The following is a 23,493-nucleotide window of genomic DNA, read 5'->3' as shown; positions in this document are numbered from 1 at the left end:
AATGTCAGAGCTCAAGTCCAAATTCATAATAACAATGTCCCTTCCTTAAACGGTTCACAATGGCTCAAAATTGATATGATTGAGAAACGGGCAAAATTAAGGTTGACAAAGCACCAGGACCTGATTGATTACATACGTCCTCAAAGAGCTGAGCTCAGTTATTTCAAAGCCATTATTTCTAATTTTTAGAGACTTTTTAATCACTGGCATAGTACCAATGGATTGGTGTAAGGCCAATGTGGTTCCTATCTTCAAAAAAGGAGCAAAGTAACTACAGGCCGGTTAGTTTACCGTCCATATTTGGAAAGGTTGTAGAGAGTTTGATAAAGAACCACATAGAGGAGTTTCTGCTAGAAAATAATGTTATAAATGATAGTCAGCATGGCTTCAAGAAAGACATATGTTATCAAACAAATTTACTCTCTTTTTTATGAGTAAGTAAGTAAACAGTGGAATAGCAGTTGATATAGTGTATTTGGACTTTGCTAAAGCATTTGACACAGTACCCCACAGACAGTTAATATGCAAGTTAGGGTCAATAGGTTTGGAAAGTCAATCTGTAAATGGATAGAGAACTGGTGTAAGGACCACATCCAGAGGGTAGTGATTATTCATACTCTGGAAGGTTTAAGGTTATTAGTGGTGTACCCCAGAGTTCAGTGTTGGGACCCTTACTGTTTAGCATCTTTATAAATTATAGAGAGTTTGAGATTAAAAGTACCATTTCTGTGTTTGCAGACGACACTAAACTACCGTATGTAGTGGAAATTAAGTTCAAACAGGATGTCTATAATCTACAAGCATAGCGAGATGTACTGTTTGAGTGGCAAATTACATTTAATATAGATAAATGTAAAGTTATGCACTTGGGCGCTAACAACATGCATGCTTCATACTGTCTAGGAAGAATACATTTGGGGGAGTCAGAAATGGAAAAGGATCTGGGGGTTCTGGTAGATCATAGACATAATAACAGCATGCAATGCCAAGCTGCAATATCAAAAGCTTGCAAAATACATTCTTGTATCAAAACAAGGAATTGACTGCAGAGATGGAGATATAATCCTGCCCCTGTACAAAGCATTGGTCAGACCACATCTGGAATTTGCAGTCCAGTTTTGAGTACCAGCTTACAAAAAGGACATTGTCGAATTGGAGAGAGTGCAGGGAAGGGCAACTAAACTAATGAAAGGAATGGAGGAGCTCAGCTATGAGGAGAGATTAGCTGGACTGTATCTATTCTCCCTTGAGAAGAGACGTTTTAGGGGGGGATATGATCACTCTGTATAAATATATAAATGGTCCATATAAAGAACTCTCTTCCCAATTATTCACTTTGAGATAATTACAAAGAACAAGAGGGGACACTTTGCGTCTGGAGGAAAAGAAATTTAAGAATTCTTGACTGTAAAGTCTGTGAAAATGTGGAATCGGCTCCCTCAGAAAGAAGTTTCAGCAACTACTATAGATTGCTTTAAGAAAAAGCTGGATGTTTTTCTAGAAACACAGCATATAACTGGGTATTAAGGATTTAACCTCCCTAGCTTTTACATGCAAAAAGCAGTAATCCCGAGTCACACTCGGGCTAACTTTAGAAGCCCCCCTTACCTTTGCCCCGCGCTCCAACTGCGATCGGATGGTCCCGCTGTGATGCTGGGGCGCAGGTCCGTCAGGGGGCGTGGCCAGGCAGGAAATTTAAAAGCAGATTACTGAGTAATCTGCTTTTAAATACCACCCGTGTCCCGGCTACGCCGCTGCTCGCATCAACAGTGAGATGTGAAGCACAATGCAGGACTTCTGCATTGTGCTTCACATCTCACTGCAGATCCCCAGAATTTGCTATTGCTGCTCGCATCTGCAGTGAGATGTGAAGCACAATGCAGAAGTCCTGCATTGTGCTTTGCATCTCTCTGGAGATGCAGAGCAGCAGCAGCAGCGTTTGTGTGAGGCAGGCGGGACATCCCCACTCGCATCACCCGGGAGGATGAGTCATCTTCCGGGTGATGCGAGTGGTGATGTATTGGGGGGTGTGTCCGGGAGGGAAACTTAAAAGCAGATTACAATGTAATCTGCTTTTAAATGGTTTTTACAGTACAAAAACACCACACAACATGAAATAAAAATAAAAAGTACATTTTTAATTTTATATTTTATTTTAAGATTACATTGTTGTCTATTATTTCATATTTTTTAAAATTATTATTTATAATTATGTATTATATTATAATATATTAAATAAATATATTTATCATACCCCCAGGAGTTAATCCTAAGAATTACAGGCCCACAATAAAAACAAAAATTTCTATGCAAAAAAAAAAAAATATTATACTTTTTGCATCAATAAACTGTAAGAATTAGAACACAAGGGGGGTGTAAATAAAAAAAAAACAATGACCATTGATCCAGGGAACATCTGATTGCCTCATTGAATCAGGAAGGAAGTTTCTTCCCCTGTTGGAGCAAATTGTACCAGGGTTTTTTTTTACCTTCCTCTTGACCAACTATGTCCATAGGGTTTTATATCCAGGATATGTTTATTTCCCTAGTGGTTGAACCTGATGGACTTATGTCTTTTTTTTCAACCTGACCTTCAATGTAACTATGACTATGTAACACTGTCCGTATATCATTTTGCAGAAATATGAGTGCTAGTTTAAGGTCCTGTAGACTGCTGACATTTATAACTTCATAATAATAAAGGTACAGCTATCAAATGGTGTCAGTTACCAACAATTTGTATAAGCAAAATTCACTGCCTACATGTTCCATGGAAAAAAGTTGTAACCAAATAATTTTTTTTTTATTGTTTTCGTAGGCCCCTTCTATCGATATAAAACTTACCACGACTGGCTACATCAAATGAATTCTCAAGACATTGCAAGCTGGAAACCTATGATAATGCGACTGAGGCCTGCCCCCGTATTTGGGGTTCTCTTTCTCATAGCCTCCTATTATTTTCCCTTGGATTATGTTAAGAAGGATGAGTTTTATGAGAGAGCCTTCCTATTTCGGCTCTTTTACATGGTCCCTATCTTCTTTGTTTTTCGTATGCGCTTTTATGTCGCCTGGATATTTGCTGAATGTAGTTGCATAACTGCTGCCTTTGGAGCCTACCCTGTTGGTGCAAAATCACGTTCTGGAGGAGGGCCAACTGTGGAGTATGCTCCCCTAGAAAGGTAGGGTAGCTATTTTATCTAAAAGGCAAGTGGGTTTCGGGTTAGAACTGCGAAATAAACCAGTGTTCTCCCTAGAATTTTTTTTTGCCGGGTGGGAGGAAGCTGTAGCCAAGTGGTCAAAAAGTGGGTGGGGCAAAACAGGGACAAATTTAGTGTTCCCAGTTGTTTATGCCAATGACCCCTTTTATTCTGTCAGTTTCTACATTCAACCTATATTTTGTTCCACCATTCTAATCCCTTAGTATGTCTAATTTTTCTTTATTTTTTGTATGATGCCTCGACTGTAAGTGCCCCGGTATTGTGACCCAACTTCCTAGTGTTACATGTTTTGTAATGTGTAATTAATGTGTCACAGTAGCTGCTAACAAGCAGGAACCAAAACGTAGTGCCAGAGGGAAATGCAAAAGAGTGGTCAAACGAACCAAAGGTCAGGGCAGGCAGCAAACAAGGGTAGTCAGGAAACAGGCAAAAGGTCAGGACAGGCAACAAACAGGAGTTGTCAGGAACGAGCCAAGGTTGGTACACAAGGAATCTGGAACAGGAGAATCAACAGGAACCTGGAAGCAGAGCCAAAGAAACTCCTTGTTCAGGCAACATTCTGTTGCCAGGTCACTTCCTTAAGAAGGGTATGTCAGGTGATGGGCATGGATCAAGTGAGCTGCAGACATCAATCCCACCAACAGAAGGAGTGCTGTTGCTGAGATAATCTCAGGGGTTATTCAGATGTTTGCCAGCAGAAGGAGTGCATCTGTGGAATACCCTGGTTCTCTGAGGCAAGGGAGCAGCAAATAGGAAATCACCTGACTTGGAACAGGAAGTATGCAGAGTGTTGGATCCAGAGGCAGAGATGGTGCTGGCAGCAGGGGACTGCAAGGAGGGTGAGCAAGAAGATAGCACATATCACCTCGACCTGCAGGGATCTGTGACATAATGTAATGTAACTAGTTAGGCTCAGTTCACATCAGTATATACCTTTTACCACCCCAAGTTACTACTGGCAACTGCTAGGCCCCAAGAAATGGTAACAGGTAATAACATCTAGACTTTGTCAGCAGTTTTTCAAGCTGCAGCGGTTCCAAGCATGAGGTAGCGTAAATGCAACCTTTCTGTCAGTGTGAATTCAGCCTAACTTTAGATGTGCCCCCTAGGATTACATGGAACTTTCTTGGGGAAAAATTTCAACTCCTTTACTGCAAGCCTTTAATTTGTCCACAAACTGAGTCTAATGCTGGTTCAGCTTCCCTCTTCGTTCCGGCACTCGCAGGTAAAGCTGTGGCATTCCCTTTCAGTTACCAACGTGTTTTTTTTTAATATATAAAAGGAATAGCCGCCCTTTTATATAATGGTACCAATGTGATATGTCCACTTTAAGAGCATCATGCAAATGAAGATGAGCAGATGAGGGCGAGACTGCTAGTTTCCCTCTCCAATTACTGTCCAGCATGTGCTAACAGATAGGAGCGAGACGGTTAGTGTCCTGCTTTCATGAATGCTAAGCACTCATGTTCAATCAAAAAAAACTGCTTGTGAAATTGGCAGCACAATTTGATAGCTGTGTGTGTAAGGCTGCTTGTCAAAGTATGTAGTCCAACGGCTGTGTTCAAACCTTCCTATTTCATAAACTGTTGGTCATAACGACTTGACATTTTCAGAGTACACCGTGTACCCTCATAGCTACTAGTAATGGTAAATGTAATCCCCTCATCATTATACAATTTCAAGATATGGGGGTCATAAGTTTAAAAACTTGTAAAAATTGAATATGGAAGATGCTGTTACGGAAGCAAGTGCACATAGGAGCCCGAATGCAAAAATGCAAATTGAGGACCTCCTGGGCCACTTGCATAGCATTTTTAGAGGTGTTAGCCACAAGCGTCCCCAAATTACACCTACATTTTCCGTTTTGTACAACTTCTTATTCTATAGAAATTTGAGTTTTAAGTATTTGAAGCAGTTGTGTGTAACAGGGCAGCGTGTTTTGATGGGCAGAGTTTATGTTCCTTTAATGTCATATTGATGAAATTTTAGAGGGTGTTAGCCACAGATGTAACCCATTTGCAAGTCCAATGTTGTTTACCTGCATTTCTCTCTATCCAGAGAAATTGTGGTACAAGTATTGAAAGCGGGCTGTTATGTGTAACGGCTGCGCAATTTGATAGGTAGAGTTTATGTTCAAATGATGCTTTGGTGTCAAAAGCTTAGGAGGAGTTAGCCACAAGTGTACCCTATTGGTACGTACATTTTTGGTCTAGTACAGCCCACTGTTTTAGTGTATTTGTAACAGGGCAGCACGTTTTATTAGGTAGAGTTTATTTTTGCTCTGATGATGCCATAGTAATTTAATTTTAGGAGACGTTACTGATAGGTGTCGTCTACTAGCACCTACAGTTTTGGTTTTGTACAGCCCACCCTGTACAAAAGGTAGGTAGGTAGTAGGTAGTTTGTTGAAAGGTAGGTATAAATTTAAAGACCCATCCTCTATGTTATGTAAGTAGCCCTGGGGTCCCTAAATTGCGTTTTCAATCTTGGGCTCTTAGGTGCACTTTATTTTGAAATAGAAAACCCAATAGAGGGCTGAATTTGTGGTTACTAGTAGCTATAAGGGTACCCTGTGTACCCTGAAATTGTTACAACCAAGGATTTAGAAGATATGAAGATATAAACACAGTGCGTTGTTAGGCTGCAGACTTTGACAAGCCTTTACACGCACGCCCGCACACATTCATCCACACGTCACAGTGCTGTTGATGACTTGATCGTGCCCACTTGTACACGCCCCTTGGGATTGCTACAGAACAACAGAGGTGCTGCTTGTGCCCTGCTGTCATCCTTTAAAACAGAAGTAAGTAAGTAGTTTTCTGGATCGCGTTCTGCGTCAAACTAGTATCCTCCTCCACGCCGGGCACTGCCATCTTTGCCTTTCTTCTGCCTGCGTCACCCGATCTCGCATGCCCAGAAAAATCTGCCAGAAGCCTCCTGGGATGCGTGACGTATGTATTCTAAGCAGCTTGGGGAGAAGGTGACAACAGTTGGCGCGATAATTCGCAAATGGAAGAAACACAAAATAACTGTCAATCTCCCTCAGTCTGGAGCTCCATGCAAGATCTCCCCTTGTCGAGTTGCAATGATCATGAGAACGGTGATGAAGCCACCCAGAACTGCACGGAGGGGAACTTGTCAATGCTCTCAGGGCAGCTGGGACCATAGTCACCAAGAAAACAATTGGTAAACCACCCGCAAGGTCCCCCTGCTCAAGATAGCACATGTACAAGCCTGTGTACAGTTTTCCGAAGAACATCTGAATGATCCAGAGGAGAACTGGGTAAAAGTGTTGTGGTCAGATGAGACTAAAATTGAGCTCTTTGGCATCAATTTAACTCGCCGTGTTTGGAGGAGGAGGAATGCTGCCTATGACCCTAAGAACACCTTCCCTATCGTCAAACATGGGGGTGGACACATTATGCTTTGGGGGTGTTTTTCTGCTAAGGGGACAGGAGGACACCTTGACCGCATCGAAGGGACATTGGACGGGGCCATGTACAGTCAAATGTTGGGTGAGCACCTCCTTTCCTAAGCCAGGGCATTGAAAATGGGTCGTGGATGGGTATTCCAGCATGACAATGACTCAAAACACACGGCCAAGGCAACAAAGGAGTGGCTCAAGAAGAAGCACATGAAGGTCCTGGAGTGGCCTAGCCAGTCTCCAGAACTTAATCCCATAGAAAATCTGTGGAGGGAGCTGAAGGTTCGAGTTGCCAAACATCAGCCCTGAAACCTTACCGACTTTGAAAGGATCTGCAAAGATGAGTGGGACAAAATCCCTCCTGAGATGTGTGCAAACCTGCTGGCCAACTATAGGAAACGTGTGTCCTTTGTGATTGCCAACAAGGGGTTTGCCACCATGTACTAAGTCCTGCGAGGGGATCAAATACTTTTCACTCATTACCATGCACATCAAGCTTTGACTTTTGAGCACTGGGTTTTTCAGTGTTCTTTTGTTGTTATTCTGTCTCTCAAACCTAAAATAAACCTACCATTACAATTTTATAGATTGGTCATTTCTTTGTCAGAGAGCAAACGTACAAAATCAGCAGGGGGATCAAATACTTCTTTCCCTCACTGTAAATATGTCTTAAAGTAAATACTGTTTAGTTCCCACATTTACATTCATTTTTAAAAATGTTTGTGTAAACCCAGCCTGAGTGAAGAACTCTTGATCAGTGCCTTTACACACAACAAATTTCTAAGAATTTAGCTCCTTGCTTCTAGAACTTTTTTGGCATACCTCAATTTTCAATTCTCTTTTCTAACTTTTTATTTTGGTTTGTTGTTTTTATGAGAGGCGGGGGCTGGTAGGAAGAATTGTTTCATTTGTGTCTGTGGCTTGTTTCAAAATGTTTCAAGTGGGGGAGCTTCTCTTCTTAAACAGCAGGGAAGGAATGTAAAGGAAATTTCTAAACCAAGGGGCAAAAAGCAATAAACAAACCCATCTAAAACTTTTGGCAGAATTAAGGAAGATGGGAACTAAACAGTATTTACTTTCTTAAGACATAGTATATTAGCTGACATGTTTGCTGCTAATGTTCATCTGGACTTTTCGCTACTTCTGTGTGCATGCAGTTGCTCAAGCGTTAGCTTCACATCATTGTTTGGTGGACTGTTCTTGCACAGTGTGTGTTTTGGTATGGTCACTTCATTAGGTTTTCATTAGGGGCAAATTTGATCTGGCTGTGCATCTGCATTTTGGCCATGAGAATGTTGTGACAACTAACGAAATGGGTTAAACCTAGACTTGTCAGGTGTTCAGGTGTTTCCCCCAGTTATAAATATGCATAATATGCATATCTAAAAAAGATTGAAAACAACTTAGAAATATTTAGAAAACAACTAAATATGTTGTTAAAGCTTATGTGGGATTATAGTGATTTAAGTTTAGAGATAAAATTTTAAGTTATCAGAACATTTTATTTTTCAAAATATGAACTTCATTGTTGATAAAGTGTCTCTTTTTACTGATTCTTAAAATGTTCTTCTTTTTCAATTTAGGAATTCAGATGGAGGAAAAATTGAAATAGTGTATGACTATGAAACAATAAAGAACATAGACTGCTATGGAGCAGACTTCTGTGTGAAGGTGAAGGATGGAATGCGTTGTTGGAACATGAGTGTGCAGTGGTGGCTGGCTCAGTACATTTATAAGAATTCACCCATCAAATCCTTTGTGTTTGGGTAAGTGTTACATTATGATCTTTAAATAAATACAAAGGTCCCCCCCTTACCTGTATATGAAATGTATTTTTAATACGCACAAAAAAATGTATTTGCCTTGCTTCCAGACTTCTGCCCATGGCATCATGGTGTGAGTGACATCACAAGCCTTCCAACACAGAAAATGCTGATATAAGAGCCTAGAAATGCTGAGGATTCCAAATCTAACAAGAGGATACATCACTGTGCTAAAGCCTTAGCATTTGATTTTATTGAAATTATATCTCCCTCACATATGTGCAGTAGGGAGAAAACATTTTTTTTTATTTTTTTAATAGAGGATGATGGTCTAACAAGGAAGTGAACCTTATATTTAAACACTTTATGAAGTGTTTAGTTGTTCAACAACCATAATTTAAACAGATCCACAAGAAATGTGGACCCTATTTATAAAATCAAATGCTAAAGGGGGGATGTATGTTTAAATCTAAGGTTAGCAATCATGTTGCTACTCAGGTATAGCTCTGTATTGCTAGCCACTGCTAATCTATCTATCACACTGAAAATGCTTATAAAAAACTGGACAAGATGATTTTCCAGTAGGGGTTTGCAGTGAAGCAAATTCCATTTTATTCCTCAAAATGTATTACATTATTGGGGAATGGTTACTTGAGAATTAAGCCTTGAGTGCATCAAAGACCCAGTACTCCTCCAGAGCTGCACAGACTGGACTCAACCCCTATTTTCTCTATCGAAAAGGGAGAAAACCTTCTCGCTAGCACCAATGGAAAACAACAAGACAGAAGCAGAACCAACAAAATAAAAAAAGATTACATTGTTAGGTGAGCTACCTTGTTGATACCATATAGTCAATAGAGACTTGTTCCACTGTTAAAGGATTTTGTGCAAAAATGTTCTGGTGTGGTGTTTTGCATAAACACTCACTTTAAATACCCCTAAAATGATACCCAAAACTCGCTGTGGCAAATGGATGAGCGAGCACAGTTGGTATCCCAAATTTGGCTCAAACACATGGGGTTAATATAAGGAATCTGAAAGGACTTCTACCCATTTAAAATACACCTGAACTTTTCCAGTGTCTAAATGAGGATGGACAGGTTAAACTGCAGTTCAGGTTCCACAGTCAGTAGAAAGTGACTTCAATGCCAAGGCCTTAAAGAACATCCAAGGAAGCTCCATCCAAGCAAGATCCAAGGAACTGGAACTAGTTTGAAGGGAAGGCTGCAAAATTATAGAGATCCCTGCTCTGCTCAATTCAGTGCCCCTAGTAAGTGGATACATGTAGGTATGGACCTTTATATCTATAGGCCAGAAAAGCATTTTGATGAAAGACAACACTACTAAACAGATAAGCTTCATCTAAAACAATCAGCAAAGAATATAAAAGTGCTTAAGGCTTTAAAAACCAAACAGTTCATACTTCACCCTTTTAGGCATCATGAAAAAGCTTTAAATAAAAGCTTTTGAACCTTCCTGCAGTCTGGCTATCAAGGAGCTACTGGCCTAAGTGTTGGTAATCCCAGTTCAGACGTAAATCCAGTAAGTACTGGTGATAGAGCAGCAGGTTAGAGGTGAAAAAACAATTAAGTTTTTGGATATTCTAGGTTAGCCATATGCAAGAAAACTTGTTGTGGAGGAGGATATGTGTGATAGCTTGGTGTGCTTAAATCGCCAGGGAGTCCCTGTAAGGCCCTGGTCAGCACAAGTCCTCACCAGACACCAATACTCCAACTTAACACCACAATCTTTACCTATAGCAAGCCCCCGCTTAGCTTCGGGAGACTGGTTGCGTCTCTCGGTTGCCCCCAGGACTTACTGCTCAAGGGATGGTGTCTGGGAATGGGCTGGCAGCAAGCCAGGAGCCCACAGATAAAGCAATACCAAGATTCCAACAAGGCCAAGTTCAGAATACAGAGCAGAGGTCATACACAGAAAATCGGTCCACCAAACAAAGGACACAAGGGCAAGACACTAGCAGAGTCCAGGTCACAGGCAAAGGTCGGTCCAGCATAAACACGCAAGGTCAGGAAGAGGCAGGGTCAGCAACAGTAAGACGAAACAAACTCCAGCACAGATTAGTCCAGCTTTACGCTAAAACAGGCACTGGTGACTGGGAGCAGAGAGGCTTTAAAGTACCAGCAGCCAATAGCAATGCTTGACTAAGTCAGGAGCTGATGAGCCTTTAGAATGCCCTTCAGCTGTGCACAGCCTAACAATTGATGCAAGGGATTTTCTAAAATACATCAGGCTGTACAACTAAAGGGAAGCAGGGGCTGTTGCTATTTTAGTTGTCTAGTGTTTTTTACTGCAATGGCGCACAGCACAGAGTCGTTGGACAGCAACTCCTAACAGTCCCCTTGTAGACAATCGCTTACAAAAATAGGCTTTCCACAATGGTAAACCACGCATGAAGTAGATTTTTTTGCCTTAAGGTCAGTGGAAACAATAGGCTTTGAAATTGTCCTATAACTCAAAGCTGGTGCAACAATTATACCAAGTAAAGAAAGGCATTAGCTGTGTCTCAGTGCTACTAAAACATTTTCTGCATTCAAGCTAGAGGTGCTTGCACAGCGTATTAATCATTTACTGATTCTAAGTATCAGTCTGGTCCTCAAAAAAAAAAAAATCTCTAGTGGTGAGGATGTTGCATTGCACACTGTTATTTTGTTATAAACACACCCAAACAGGGTTAGTGGTTGGAAGTGCCGATAGCCTTGTGTCTGAGGAGGTACCCAATGCTGAAAAAGGTTTAGTAAATGTGAGATTACACACACCATATGGTTTAATTACTATCACTAAGACAATGATTTTTGAATGTCATTGTCCATTGAGAGCCTTTTTAAATATGGTATTATGTGTCAGTCCTTGATCTTCCCATCCTGTTAAAACTGTGCGCAAAGCCTTGAGCCATGTATGGAACCCTTTGAGTTTCCTAGGCTTTAATGAAACCTAACATTTATGAGGTCTAAAAATCTGGTAAGCAATTTTTTTGGATGATATACTTGGAATTATGTCAGCTGGTGGAGGTTGCAAGTGCCTCTAACCAACGTATTAAAAATGTTTGCAAATCTACAATACCCAGACTCACTAGGCCATAATTAGTCCATGTTAGCACAGAAAGAAAATCCTTTTGTAAACCCTGGATATCATTCTTCCGTCTCCCCTACAGACAAGCAACACATGCCCCATTCACCAGTGCCAGATGAGTCTGTTGTTGCTTTTCTTCAGACTTCCAAGACACAGCAGTGTGTAACCTATGTAATATTGCCTAATATTTTAGGCGATTGGTAAAAATTGCCATCTTTGGCTTACTGGAGAATCCTTGGGATTTTGGATATCTAGCATGAATCAGCATGCACCTGATTGAAGGACATATCCATGTAAGTCTCGATTTTTGTGGATGGTATTCATCCTTGTAGATGAAAGCATAGCCCATGGCAATGAATTTACAATAGGACAAATATACCAGTGGGACTTTAAAGGCAGTTCACACACATCATAAATTCTTTAGAAACAGTAAAACAGTCTAAAAACTGTTTTTATTTGAACACAGAATATATAAAAAAAGAATATTATAATCCATATTAATTTAAAAAAAAAAATTCGCGTTTACATACTGTGCGTTTGTCAACAAGCCCGATATCTAAATCATTGTGATATTATAATAGAAAAAGAATGTTTTCAGGAAAGCTTGTATGCGATTGTCCTTCTTATGAAAAAGTTACATAGGATGTAATGTTTGCCAAGCCTAAAATTTCATTAAATATCAAAGGAGAAGAGGAAAGGGAAAAATAGGCTTTTAGGGCATAGGTGAAAAAAATTGTATTCCTGTTTCTTTATTAATAGAGTCTAAGTTGTCCTATTTCCAACATAACACTCCTAGTTTAAATATGAGAAGGCAACAAGACAGAAAGTCTTGACAAAGCAAATATAAATCTCTCAAAATTTTGAGCTTATCTCATGTTCCAACGCATTTCGCCAGATTGGCTTCTTCAGGGGATTATTGAGATCATGACAGTGGATGCATTAAAAGTAAAACACTAATCGATGCATGAAAGTAAAAAAGAAATATTTAGGCGTTGTGTGGTAAATCAATGTGGTTTGAAAAAATATATATAATAGGTTTATTGATTATTTACACAAATTTTTTTTGATGCTTTACAGGAAGGATGGGGGGGGGGGGGGGGATGGGGGGAGGAAGGAGGATTACAAACGTATGAGAAACATTGGGCAAGGGGAACAAGTAAATGAAATCCTAATCACTCCTGCGAAACGCGTTGGATTATCAGAATTTACTATATTATCACAATAATTTAGATATCTGGCTTGTTGACAAATGCAAGTATTTTTTTAAAAAAATGTTTTATACGGATTAATATATTCCTTTTTTATATATGTTTCTATAGAATTTGTGATGTGTGTGAGCTGCCTTTAAAGTCCCACTGGTTTATTTGTCCAATATGTTTATGATCTTTTAGGATGTTGGCAGCGTAAAATTACCAATTACGAGTACTGCTTTTTATTTGTGTTAAAAATAAATTTACCATACAGTGTTCCTCAATTAAAGACCCAGAACGTTTGTTTTGTGTTTGATTTTTGATTAAAAATGGGAGGGCTTTAAAAATTGTAATATAATGAATGTATATGTTTATATTGTGATATTAGGGGGATCAGCTCATCGCAGAACACTAGTGCTTCAGAAAAATCTGTTTACTTAGACTCAAGCATAAATAAAATTTCTTCCATTCAGCATAAACGTAATACAAAATGGCTTGTCTAACAGAACAAAAATGGCTTACATGAGCTTCAAGTCCCAAACGGTTAGCAAAAAAGGTCCTGCCACTCTAGCAGCCGCATTAGGATTGGTCTTCGTACTCACAAGTGGTACTTGTTGTAGCTTCAGTTTTTAAATCCAAACAGCACCGGCTGCTCAGTCCTGCTCCATTCAGCATTATATACATACAGCTTGCACTCACACAGACACTGACACACCCATCAGGGGTTTTGGTCCCACAGACCTAGACTTTGGGAGTCACTGCTGCACACACAGCCTCGCCACTTGGCCTCAGGCTACAACTTTTCCCTGATACGAAGGCAGTTGCCTTTTTTATTAATGGGCAGCTGCACCTGAGCCATCCTGGCCTGGAAAAAATGGAGAGTGCCTTGCCCACCCATTTATTTCATGACACTCTGGGCCAGGACCACAAATAAAAAAACGCAATTCTGCACCAATACAATTTCTAACCTAATCCCTTTCAGGGAAATCTGAGGTACATGATGCCAAAAAAAACATCTGAACTTGGTATAATGTATTTCACCCTACTACAATATATAAATATGTACTGGTATTCTAAATGATATGTATTCTTTGTTATATTTTGAGTATGGAGTCTATTCTTTATACAGGTGTAATTTACTGTACCTGATAATAAAGAGTTTACACTTCTATGGTATACTTCATTAGAAATGCCACATGAAAACATATTTGTCTATAGCTCCCAGTCCCGGACTTCATCTTTTCACCACTTGAATTGGATTCTAGGGTGGACTACTTAATGTATAACTAAATCTTTGCTTATGATAGGAGAGGGGTAAAGTTTTTCTGAGTATATGCCAAGCCTATATATGATACTTTGCAGAGAGATGAGAGAGGCTTTTGTGGCATAATCATATAGTTTACTTAGTCATCATGGAAATTACAGGATAATTGGTTATGTGGTATTACAAACATATAAAAGGTTCATCATGTACTTTCATATAGGTTTCCATTGTTTCAAAAAAGTAATATGTCTCTTCCCCAACGCGTTTCGCCTTATTGGCTTCTTCAGGGGAGAGTAAAGACTTAAATAGCCAACGATCAACAAAAAGCAAATAATATGATAATAAATAATATGATATGAATTATATATCGCAAAAAAAGATATATAAACATAACTAAGATACAATATATTGTACAATCATAAACAGTGCTATACACATTATTATACCGTGACTGAAGTCAATTAATAATAGTTTTTCATTTATATTAGATTATTTTGTTATATGACTATAATTCAGCTATTATTAGGTAGCGGTGAGTAACAACGTCATTGCCTTCTTACCTATTGTTAAGCTGAATTATAGTCATATTACAAAATAATCTGCTAATATTAATGTCCATTTGGAACACAAATATTTTATTAAAGCACCCAATATACTTAACATCAAAAACTTGGCATCCCCATATATTATTTTGGACTACAGAAAATTGAAAGTAGACAACATTCCAGAGTTTCAAAAAATACTGTTTTTCAATAGTTGTTTATATTGTACAGTATTATATTTACTCTTCCTTATAATTTTCCAATTGACTATATTATAATGACTGATATATGCATATTTATTGATCCATAGAGTGACTCATATCTTTTATTGTATCTCTCAAATGAGCATCAAATATACCAAAAAGTAGCTTTTTTCATGAAAAACTATTAATATTTGGTATAAAACGGTATAATAATGTGTATTGCACTGTCATATTGCACTGTTTGTGTTTTTATGATATATTGGATCTTATTTATGCTAATATATCTTTTTTTGCGATATATATAATTCATATCATATTATATATTTTTGTTATTTTTGATAATTTGCTATTCAAGTCTCCACCCTGCCCTGAAGAAGCCAATAAGGCGAGACATATTACTTATTTGAAACAATGGATACCCTATATGCAAGTACATGATGAACCTTTTATATGTTTGTAACACCCACATAACCAATTATCCTGTAATTTCCATGATGAGTAAGTAAACTATATGTGATTATGCCACAAAAGCCTCTTTCTTCTCTCTTCAAAGTACTTAATGTATAAATCTATATATTATGTTTCACAACATTTTGTTTTGATGTACCCTACAGCTTTTTAAGTTGGCCTGTACTAAAGTGTTATCTTGCCATTGTACTTAATCTAGCTTTTTCTAGCCTTTTATTTAGCCTTTAAAAACAAGCATTTTCTGATGCTTAACCATCATATATTCTCACAAAGACACAGAAATGTGTACAAATGAACCCAGAAATAGGTTAAATATCTAACCAGCTCTTTATTTCTTTTTTAATATCATACCTCTCCAACTCAGTAACACCAAAACCATCCCCTGCCTTCCTGCTCTTTTCTCTCATTTCAAATTTCATTTAAATATTATAAACACCCAAAAATTAGAACCAAATTTTGAATCATATTCACCTTTTCATATACAGAAGCCTCTTGACTATCCGGCTCGCAACTATCAGGCCTCCATACTATCCAGGCTAATTAAAAAAAAAAAAAAAAAAATCTCCATACCCAAATGCTATGGGATGTTGCGGGCAAGGGTCTGCTGCGGTCCTCCTGAAGTTGAGATGTCCCTGCTGCTTGCTCTTCACTTCTGCGGCTCAACTTCTGTGTCCGATGTCCACAGGTGCGGCATGCGAAGTTCTGGACTGTGTGTGGAGGTGAGTATTGTACTTTGTTATTAGTACTCCAGACTATCCTGCCTTTTTGTTATCAGGCCTGCCTTTCCTCCACATTGGACCGCATAGTCCGGAGTCTACTGTGTGTGTGTGTGTGTGTGTGTGTGTGTGTGTGTGTGTGTGTGTGTATGTATGTATATTATATATTCTCATACATACACACAAACACAGTATCTTCTTCTCTTTATATTTTTTTCAAAACTAAGTATATTATTTACTTTATCTTGGTATTCTTTTACTTTGGGGTGAACATCTGAGCATAAACAGTGCTCAAAAAATGCAATTTTTCCTGTCTCTCTTACCTCCTGGCTAAAGCACTGGTGTCTCTGTCTTGTGCATGTGAGCATTTCTGATCCCTGGGATGCCTGCTCATCAGTTTTATCAACATCGCCCCTCCTGCTGGCCAATCGGTAAATAGCATCTTTTTCACCCTTGGCTATTGAGCTGGCTTAGACTCGGCACTCAGTGTTTATGCAACGTGGCTCCACTAGTGCTGAGCCCCTTAGCTGTGCTGAGCATTTCCTATACACCTGTTGATTATTTGAGTGCTTTCCCAGCCTAGCTCATGTGTTAACCCCTAGTTGCCCAGTTTGTTGTCTCCTTATCTGTTCCCTTATACTTTTCCCATGTTTTCATGTGTCTGCGGTCTCCCCAGTGTCACCCATGTCTCCTGCGTTCTCCTCTGTCTTTGGTGACCCCCATGTCACCCGTGCCTCCTGGGACCCCCAGTCTATTCTCTGGATTTTTGTTACTTGACCCCTGGCTTTGTTACTGACTTTGCTTGTCCGCTGCCAGCCTCGACTTCCTTGACCATCTTCTGCTTGCTGTTTCAGTACTGGGCATTGTGGGAATGCAACCTAGCAACAGCCTGCAGCGCAACATGAACACCTCTGCTCTAGAGAAAACCAGGCTGTTGCTTAAACTCTGCATGTTGCACTCTGCACCTAAAGTGCCCTCTACTGGTTCCATCTCTCCAAGCGTGACAATTCCTACATTTATTCAATTTATTTTTGTCCAAATGATATGATATGACTGGATTTTTAAAGCACTATGCAGCACATATGATGGAGCTATGTAAATACTAGTTAATATTATTAATAATAAGATGACAAACTAATGCGTTGATCTCAAAATCTACTACCTGCAACAAGAATCTTTTTTAATTTTCTGCATCTCCACAACAAGTGAAACAAATCTCCAATATTTGTACCATACTTACTTCATAAAGGATTCTCTCATTCCATCCCTCTGCCATAAACCCTATGTGCTATAAACATCTGTGTTAAGAGAAGGAGAATCCAAAACAGTTGATATTTCTTTTACAATTTTGTGATATGTAATAATGCATTACTGTAGTGTTCCAGGATTTAAAAAATAGGCAGTTGCCTAAAGTATTTAGCAGAAATTACATTTTTGTTTTCCCTTTTTAAACAGGAGTGCATGGACTATGCTAATCAGTGCTTACTGGCATGGAATTCATCCTGGCTATTACCTGAGCTTTTTGACTATCCCCTTGTGCCTGGCATCTGAAGGAATGATGGATTTGGGCTTGAGAAGACATCTTTCTGATTCTGGGAAGCTGGTTTTTGACTGGGTGCACTGGTTCTTGAAGATGAGAGCATATGACTACATGTGCATGGGTTTTGTTCTTCTCACCTTTTCTGACACTATGCGTTACTGGAGGTCTATTTATTTTGGTATCCATGTGCTAGCCATTTTCTTCATAACCTTAGGTTGGGTCCTGGCACTAAGAACCTCTAGTGTACATAAGAGCAACAAAAGAGAAAAAGAAGATGATTAAAGAACTAGTCTTGATAGGCTGGTGCTGCATCCAGTTTGACAGTGACCTGGGTGTGTCGGCAAACCACAGCACTTTTGTCCTTTTAAACTGGATAGTATAACTTGCACATGACCTGCGCTTTACTTGCTGTGAAAGACATTAGTTTACTTGTACTACAATTTGGGAAATTTGCTTCCACAGTAATATGTGACCTTTACGGTCCTTAATATTGTTCTTGGAGGGAAACAATATACTTATCCGAGTTATATTGACTATCTATGTTGTTACTTTCAATTGCATTTCTGGCACATATGCTTTTTTCTGTTTGGTGGGGGGTTAGGGCTTGTATCTATGTCATATCTGTGTGCCATTTACAGTCATGTGAAAAATGTGTATACACTTCATGTATAACACATACTCAAACAGGTATTTATAAGATCTTTCAAACAAGGCTTCCAGGAAAAGGTCATATACGTGAAATAAATACGATTTGAATAAATTCTTCAAAAATATCAAAGCATGTAATGGTGTACTTTAAAAAAGTGCATCATTGGCTTTTTATTGCCTTCCTTTATTAGAAATGACTTTTGTAGTAATTTTGCACAACTTCCCACCAGTGTCTGACATTAACTTGTGGATATCATTGAATATACCTACCTTATAAATCCTTCAATAAAGTACTATATAATATATTAGTGGATTTTCTTTAACTAATTGTCCTATTTCATATCCCCTATATTACATTGTGAATCAAACTGACGTTTAATAAGCCAGTCTATGGCCCTCCATGTTTTGGTTTGTTTTTTGCCTTGGTCCACTCCTTAGTGTGCTTTTTATTAAAAACTTAATTTCCATTTTACCTTTACATAGATGCTCTCATTTTTGTAATAAAACACTTAAGTGTAATGCAGAACTCATAACTGACTTGATGACTACAAGCTGTCCTGAATCCTTTACAGCAAAGCAACCCCAAACCATAACATTTCCATTACTTTACTTCAAACTTGATATAGTTTTTCTCCTAAATTGCTGTCTTTTGGTTTGCACTCATAATTTTTTGGTTACTGTGGATAAACATCTCCAACTTTCACAGTGATGGTAATGATAAAACTGATGTTCACAGCTCATTGTTCTAAAAGACCTGGTCTTTGCCCATATATTTTACATGACAAATTAGTTTTGCTCTAATAGTAGTTTTCCTGGTATACCTTCCAGGTGTAATCACAACATCACACAATAACAAAGCAAACATCAAACATATAATATCTGAGGTTTAAATTGGGGAGGTTTTACATACATACTGTACACACATAGGTTTTTATTATTGGCACTCATTTTCCTTGTTCAATTAGTTTTCTATTTTATTAAAAAAATAATTCCTACAATTTGCAGTGTAATTACATTTTTACAGCACAGTATGTATTGTATAAACATATATTACATATATGACATATATTTTATTATTTCTTTAAGTCTCTTGTGTTTTTTATGTAATTTTTTAGTGCTTAAAGACGTTATTGTATTCCAAAAAGCAGTTTTATGAAACATGAATTACAATTTCTGTCAATGGAAACCTAATAGTAATAACCTTTTTTATTGATTTTATTTATTCAGCTTTGAATCTGTGCATTGTCCTTCTTGCCTAATTACTGTGCTTGTTTGTGCAGCTCCTCTGCCACTCCTACCCCTTTCCCACCTCCCTAAGTAACCTTTTATGTACGAGGTTGAGGAGGGAAGGAGAATATTTTGAGTATTTCTTGAGTAACAGCTCAGAGTCTTCTGTGGTTGCTGACATCAAATTTCAGGATGGCAGTGCCCAGCAGAAGTTTTAGGCCATTTAGATGTCAATGGAAGAGAGACTTGTGCAGGTAAATGTGCATAAACTACATTGAATGCACATATAATTTTGATTGTTGATTCTGAAATGAATGGTCTGGGGAACCTGTCTCTTAAGTGTTTCATGAATTTATCACCATGTGCAGTGAACTAGTATATACACCAATCAGCCCAAACATTGAAACCACTTACCTAATGTGATTTTTAGGTCTACTTTGCACCACCAAAACAGCTGTTGATAATTGGGGAAGGAACTCCACAAGATGTCTGAAGTGCTGTGTGCTATCTGTCAGCAAGACCTTAGGCAACATCTTGATGCCTTAAATCACACTGACTGATGCCTTAAATCACACCTTCTATAATATATCCCCAGGAAAATGACATGCATTCTCCAAACCATCTCAGTGATTCAAAAGAATACGTTATTCATCAAACATGGCCTCCTTTTTTTCTATTGCTCACCAAAACAAAATGTAAAGCACTATATAAAAATAAACTAGGGTGGGGGTCAGCATCTTGTTGATACTACTATTCAGGTGATATTTAGAAACTCAACGCATTTCGCAGGACAAGTCTGCTTCTTGAAGGAAATATATTTAATGCACAGGAAAATATGCAGTCCAGTTTTGGGCATCAGTTCACAAAAAGGACATTGTGGAATTAGAGAGAGTGCAGGGAAGTAAACTAATAAAAGGAATGGAGGAGCTAAACTATGAGGAGAGATTAACTGAACTGAATCTATTCTCTCCTGAGAAGAGACATTTAAGGGGGAATATGATCACCCTGTATAAATATATTTATGGTCAATATAGAGAACTCTCTTCCCGAATATTCACTTTGAGATCATTACAAAGAACAAGAGGTCACTATTTGTGTTTGGAGGAAAAGATATTTAAGCTCTGGATCAGGAAGGGATTCTTCACTGTAAAGTCTGTGAAAATGTGGAATCGGCTCCCTCAGGAAGTAATTTCAACAACTACTATAGTTTGCTTTAAGAAAAAGCTGGATGTTTTTCCAGAAGCACAAGAATATATCTGGGTAATAAGGATTTAAAGTAAAGATAACAGAGACTGTTGATCCAGGGAACATCTGATTGCCTCATAGAACCAGGAAGGAATTTTTTTCCCCTGTTGAAGGAAATTGTGCCTATCACAGATCCCTGCAGGTCCAGGGGATCTGTGCTTTCTTCTTGCTCATCAGTCAGGTGATTCTCTGTCAGCTGCTCCCTTGCCTCAGAGAACCAGGGTATTCCGCTGACACACTCCCTTTGCTGGCAAAGTTTCATCATTTCGATAATCAGTTATATAAAGTTTGATGCAAAATAGTTACAGTGACATTACCTGTCGGTTCCCACAGCGGTCCCTGCTAAACTGTCCAGCTGCAACCCGTGCCTCTGTACCCTGTCGAACTGCCAAACGCAGCACTCACTTTTTGTCACTTCTCCTGAATTTAATCCTGGGGACCTTGTCTGGCTATCCACTGCCAACGTGAGACTTCGCTGCCCATCTAGGAAGTTGGGTCCCAAGTTTATTGGTCCTTTGGTTTATTGGTCCTAAAGGTCATCAACCCAGTGGCTGTTTGACTTGCACTTCCCAACTCCTTTAAAAACCCTCCAGTATTTCATGTGTCCTGTTTAAAACCGGTTGTACTGAGTCCCTTGGCTGGAAGATCCTCTCAGCCACCTCCTGCAGTATTGGTTGAAGGCAATGAAGAGGTTGAGGCCATCCTGGACTCTAGGACGTCAGGGAGCCGTCTTCAGTACCTAGTTAAATGGAAAGGATTTGGTCCAGAGAAAAACTCCTTGGAGCCTTCTGGTAATGTTTATGCCACCTGGTTGGTAAGAGCTTTACATCGGGCACACCCAGATAACGCAGGCCCTGGGGTCACCCAGAGGTTGCCCTTAAGGGAGGGCACTGTCACAATACCAGTCTGTTTCCCCAGCAGTCCCTGCTAAACTCTCCTGCTGCATCCCATGCCTGTGTACCCTGTCGAGCTGCCAAACGCAGCACTCACTCTTTGTCTCTGGCAGAACATGCAGCACTTCCTGTCTTGCTCACACTGACACAGAACAGGGAGGAGGAGCTTCTTAAAGGGGAGAGGCTATTTAGTCAAAACAGGAATGGAGGCTGGTGCTGTGACTTTGCACCAGCTACCCTGTAACCCTGCATTGCTCCCTTGTGGTTTCTGACCTGACTTGTGCTTGCAACCTGGCAACGTCTGCCTGCCGCCTGCCCAGACTTGTACGTTGGATCTGACCACATTTGTCGCCTGCCCTGGCCTGTGCCTGAAATCTGACCACGTCTGTCTGCTGTCGCCCTGACCCTTGCTGGGCCCTATACTGCATTTGCCTGCCAACTGTCTCTACACCAAGGCCACTCCAGCCTTCCTCCTCAGGTAGGGTAAACCCAAGGGTTGTGACCTGGGACCTCCAGCATCAAAGAGCCCAGTGGCCTCCAGACTACTGGCCCATCACCTCTTGCGGGGTCCCTGGTAAAGACCTGGTGTCACTTAGACTCCGCACCTTGGGTGATCCCGTGCTACCTGCCTGGAGAGATCCTGACAGAAAGTCACAGCCAAAATGTTGGCTTCTGGAGACAGTTTGCCTTTTGAGGAACTGTGCAAGCAGATCATTGAGCTCAAAATTTCTGTTCAAGAAGTTCAGAGAGGGTACGTTCACATAGAAAGCCATTTTCAAACCTTGCCTGCTCCACCAGCTCAACCTCTAGCCCAGTCAGCCTTTTCTTCCAGCCAACCCTCACCCTTGCTCACTCCTGGCTGGTGAAAGAAGTGGCTTTTAACCAAGTGGAGTTAGAAAACACAGGAGTTTAAAAACAAAAGGAGTTAAATCCTTATAGTAACCACACACTGTAAGTAAACTTTTACAAGTGCTTGTAGACAAACATTGTAACTGGGCAAAAAAGTGGTAGGAGGTTTGGTTCAGTGCACATTCTGTGCTGTGACAGATGTGAGCAAGTCGCCCTTCTGGTATCTCGCATTGGAGAGCTGGACAAGCACATTGCAACATTGAAATCAGTCGATCACCTTAGGAAGGGTCTCCTGCTCCTTGAGCAGATAGTTACTGGCTTGGATGTGGAGGGTGGAAAGGGTAATTGGGATGAACATGTAGGGAGTTGGGTTAATGTTAGTGGGAATGCTAAGGGCACCCAGAAAAGGAAGGCCAGCCCTGTGTTTGAGCACCGGAACATGTTTGCAAAGTTATGTGAATGTGATGTGATGTGAAGAGGTGGCAGACCCAGTGGTGGCAGCTCTAGATGTTACTGCTACCCCTATCAGCCGGGAGAGCAGCACATCTAGTAGGGGAGGGGAGGGAAATGCAGGAAGGAAAAGACAATTGGTTGTCATAGGGGATTCTATGATCGGGAAGACTGATATGATCGTTTGTCGCCCAGATCCCTTCAACCGAATGGTTTGCTGTCTCCCTGGTGCCAGGTTTCGGCATGTGGTGGACTAAGTAGACAAATTACTGGGAGGGGCTGGACATGACCCAGCTGTCTTGGTCCATGTTGGAAGCAATGACATAGATGGAAGATGGAGGATCCTTAAAATCAGTTTAAAAAACTAGGTTTTAAGTTGAAGGAAAGGACCTCCAAGGTTATGTTCTCTGGAATATTGCCTGTGCCATGCGCAACACAGGTAAGGCAGAGGGAGCTTAGATAGCTAAACACATGGCTAAAGTCCTGGTGCAAATAGGAAGGGTTTGGGTTCATAGAGCACTGGGTTGACTTTTCATTGGGGTACAACCTGTATGCCAGAGATGGTTTGCACCTAAATTAAAGGGTGTCTGCTGTGCTATGGGAAAGAGTTAGGGGAATGATGGAGGGATATTTAAACTAGGACAGAGGGGGTAGGACAGTTAAATAAAGTGGCAGAAAAGCTAGGAGTCAGCCACTATTGGAGGGTGGATTGGGGATAGTTGGGGGGAGGGTTATGGATACCTGTATGGAGCTTCCCATGTTG

The 23,493-nt window shown here is 39.9% G+C and overlaps 1 protein-coding gene across 2 annotated transcripts in view; it reads left to right on the top strand.

Moving 5' to 3' along the window:
- Nucleotides 1-18,371, top strand: part of MBOAT7 (membrane bound acylglycerophosphatidylinositol O-acyltransferase MBOAT7) — a 64,975-nt gene extending 46,604 nt beyond the window's left edge. For both annotated transcript variants that reach the window (XM_072425370.1, XM_072425369.1), the window contains exons 6-8: nucleotides 2,819-3,179; nucleotides 8,226-8,408; nucleotides 17,334-18,371. In XM_072425370.1, the coding sequence (XP_072281471.1) occupies nucleotides 2,819-3,179; nucleotides 8,226-8,408; nucleotides 17,334-17,700 (911 nt within the window). In that variant the 3' untranslated portion in view covers nucleotides 17,701-18,371. The remainder of the gene's footprint in view (nucleotides 1-2,818; nucleotides 3,180-8,225; nucleotides 8,409-17,333) is intronic.
- Nucleotides 18,372-23,493: the final 5,122 nt, after the last annotated feature.

Source organism: Pyxicephalus adspersus, chromosome 11 (genome assembly GCF_032062135.1).
Source record: "Pyxicephalus adspersus chromosome 11, UCB_Pads_2.0, whole genome shotgun sequence".
Taxonomy (NCBI): Eukaryota; Metazoa; Chordata; class Amphibia; order Anura; family Pyxicephalidae; genus Pyxicephalus; species Pyxicephalus adspersus.
Note: the sequence above shows the minus strand (reverse complement) of the source record. Positions and strands in the feature narration are given on the sequence as shown.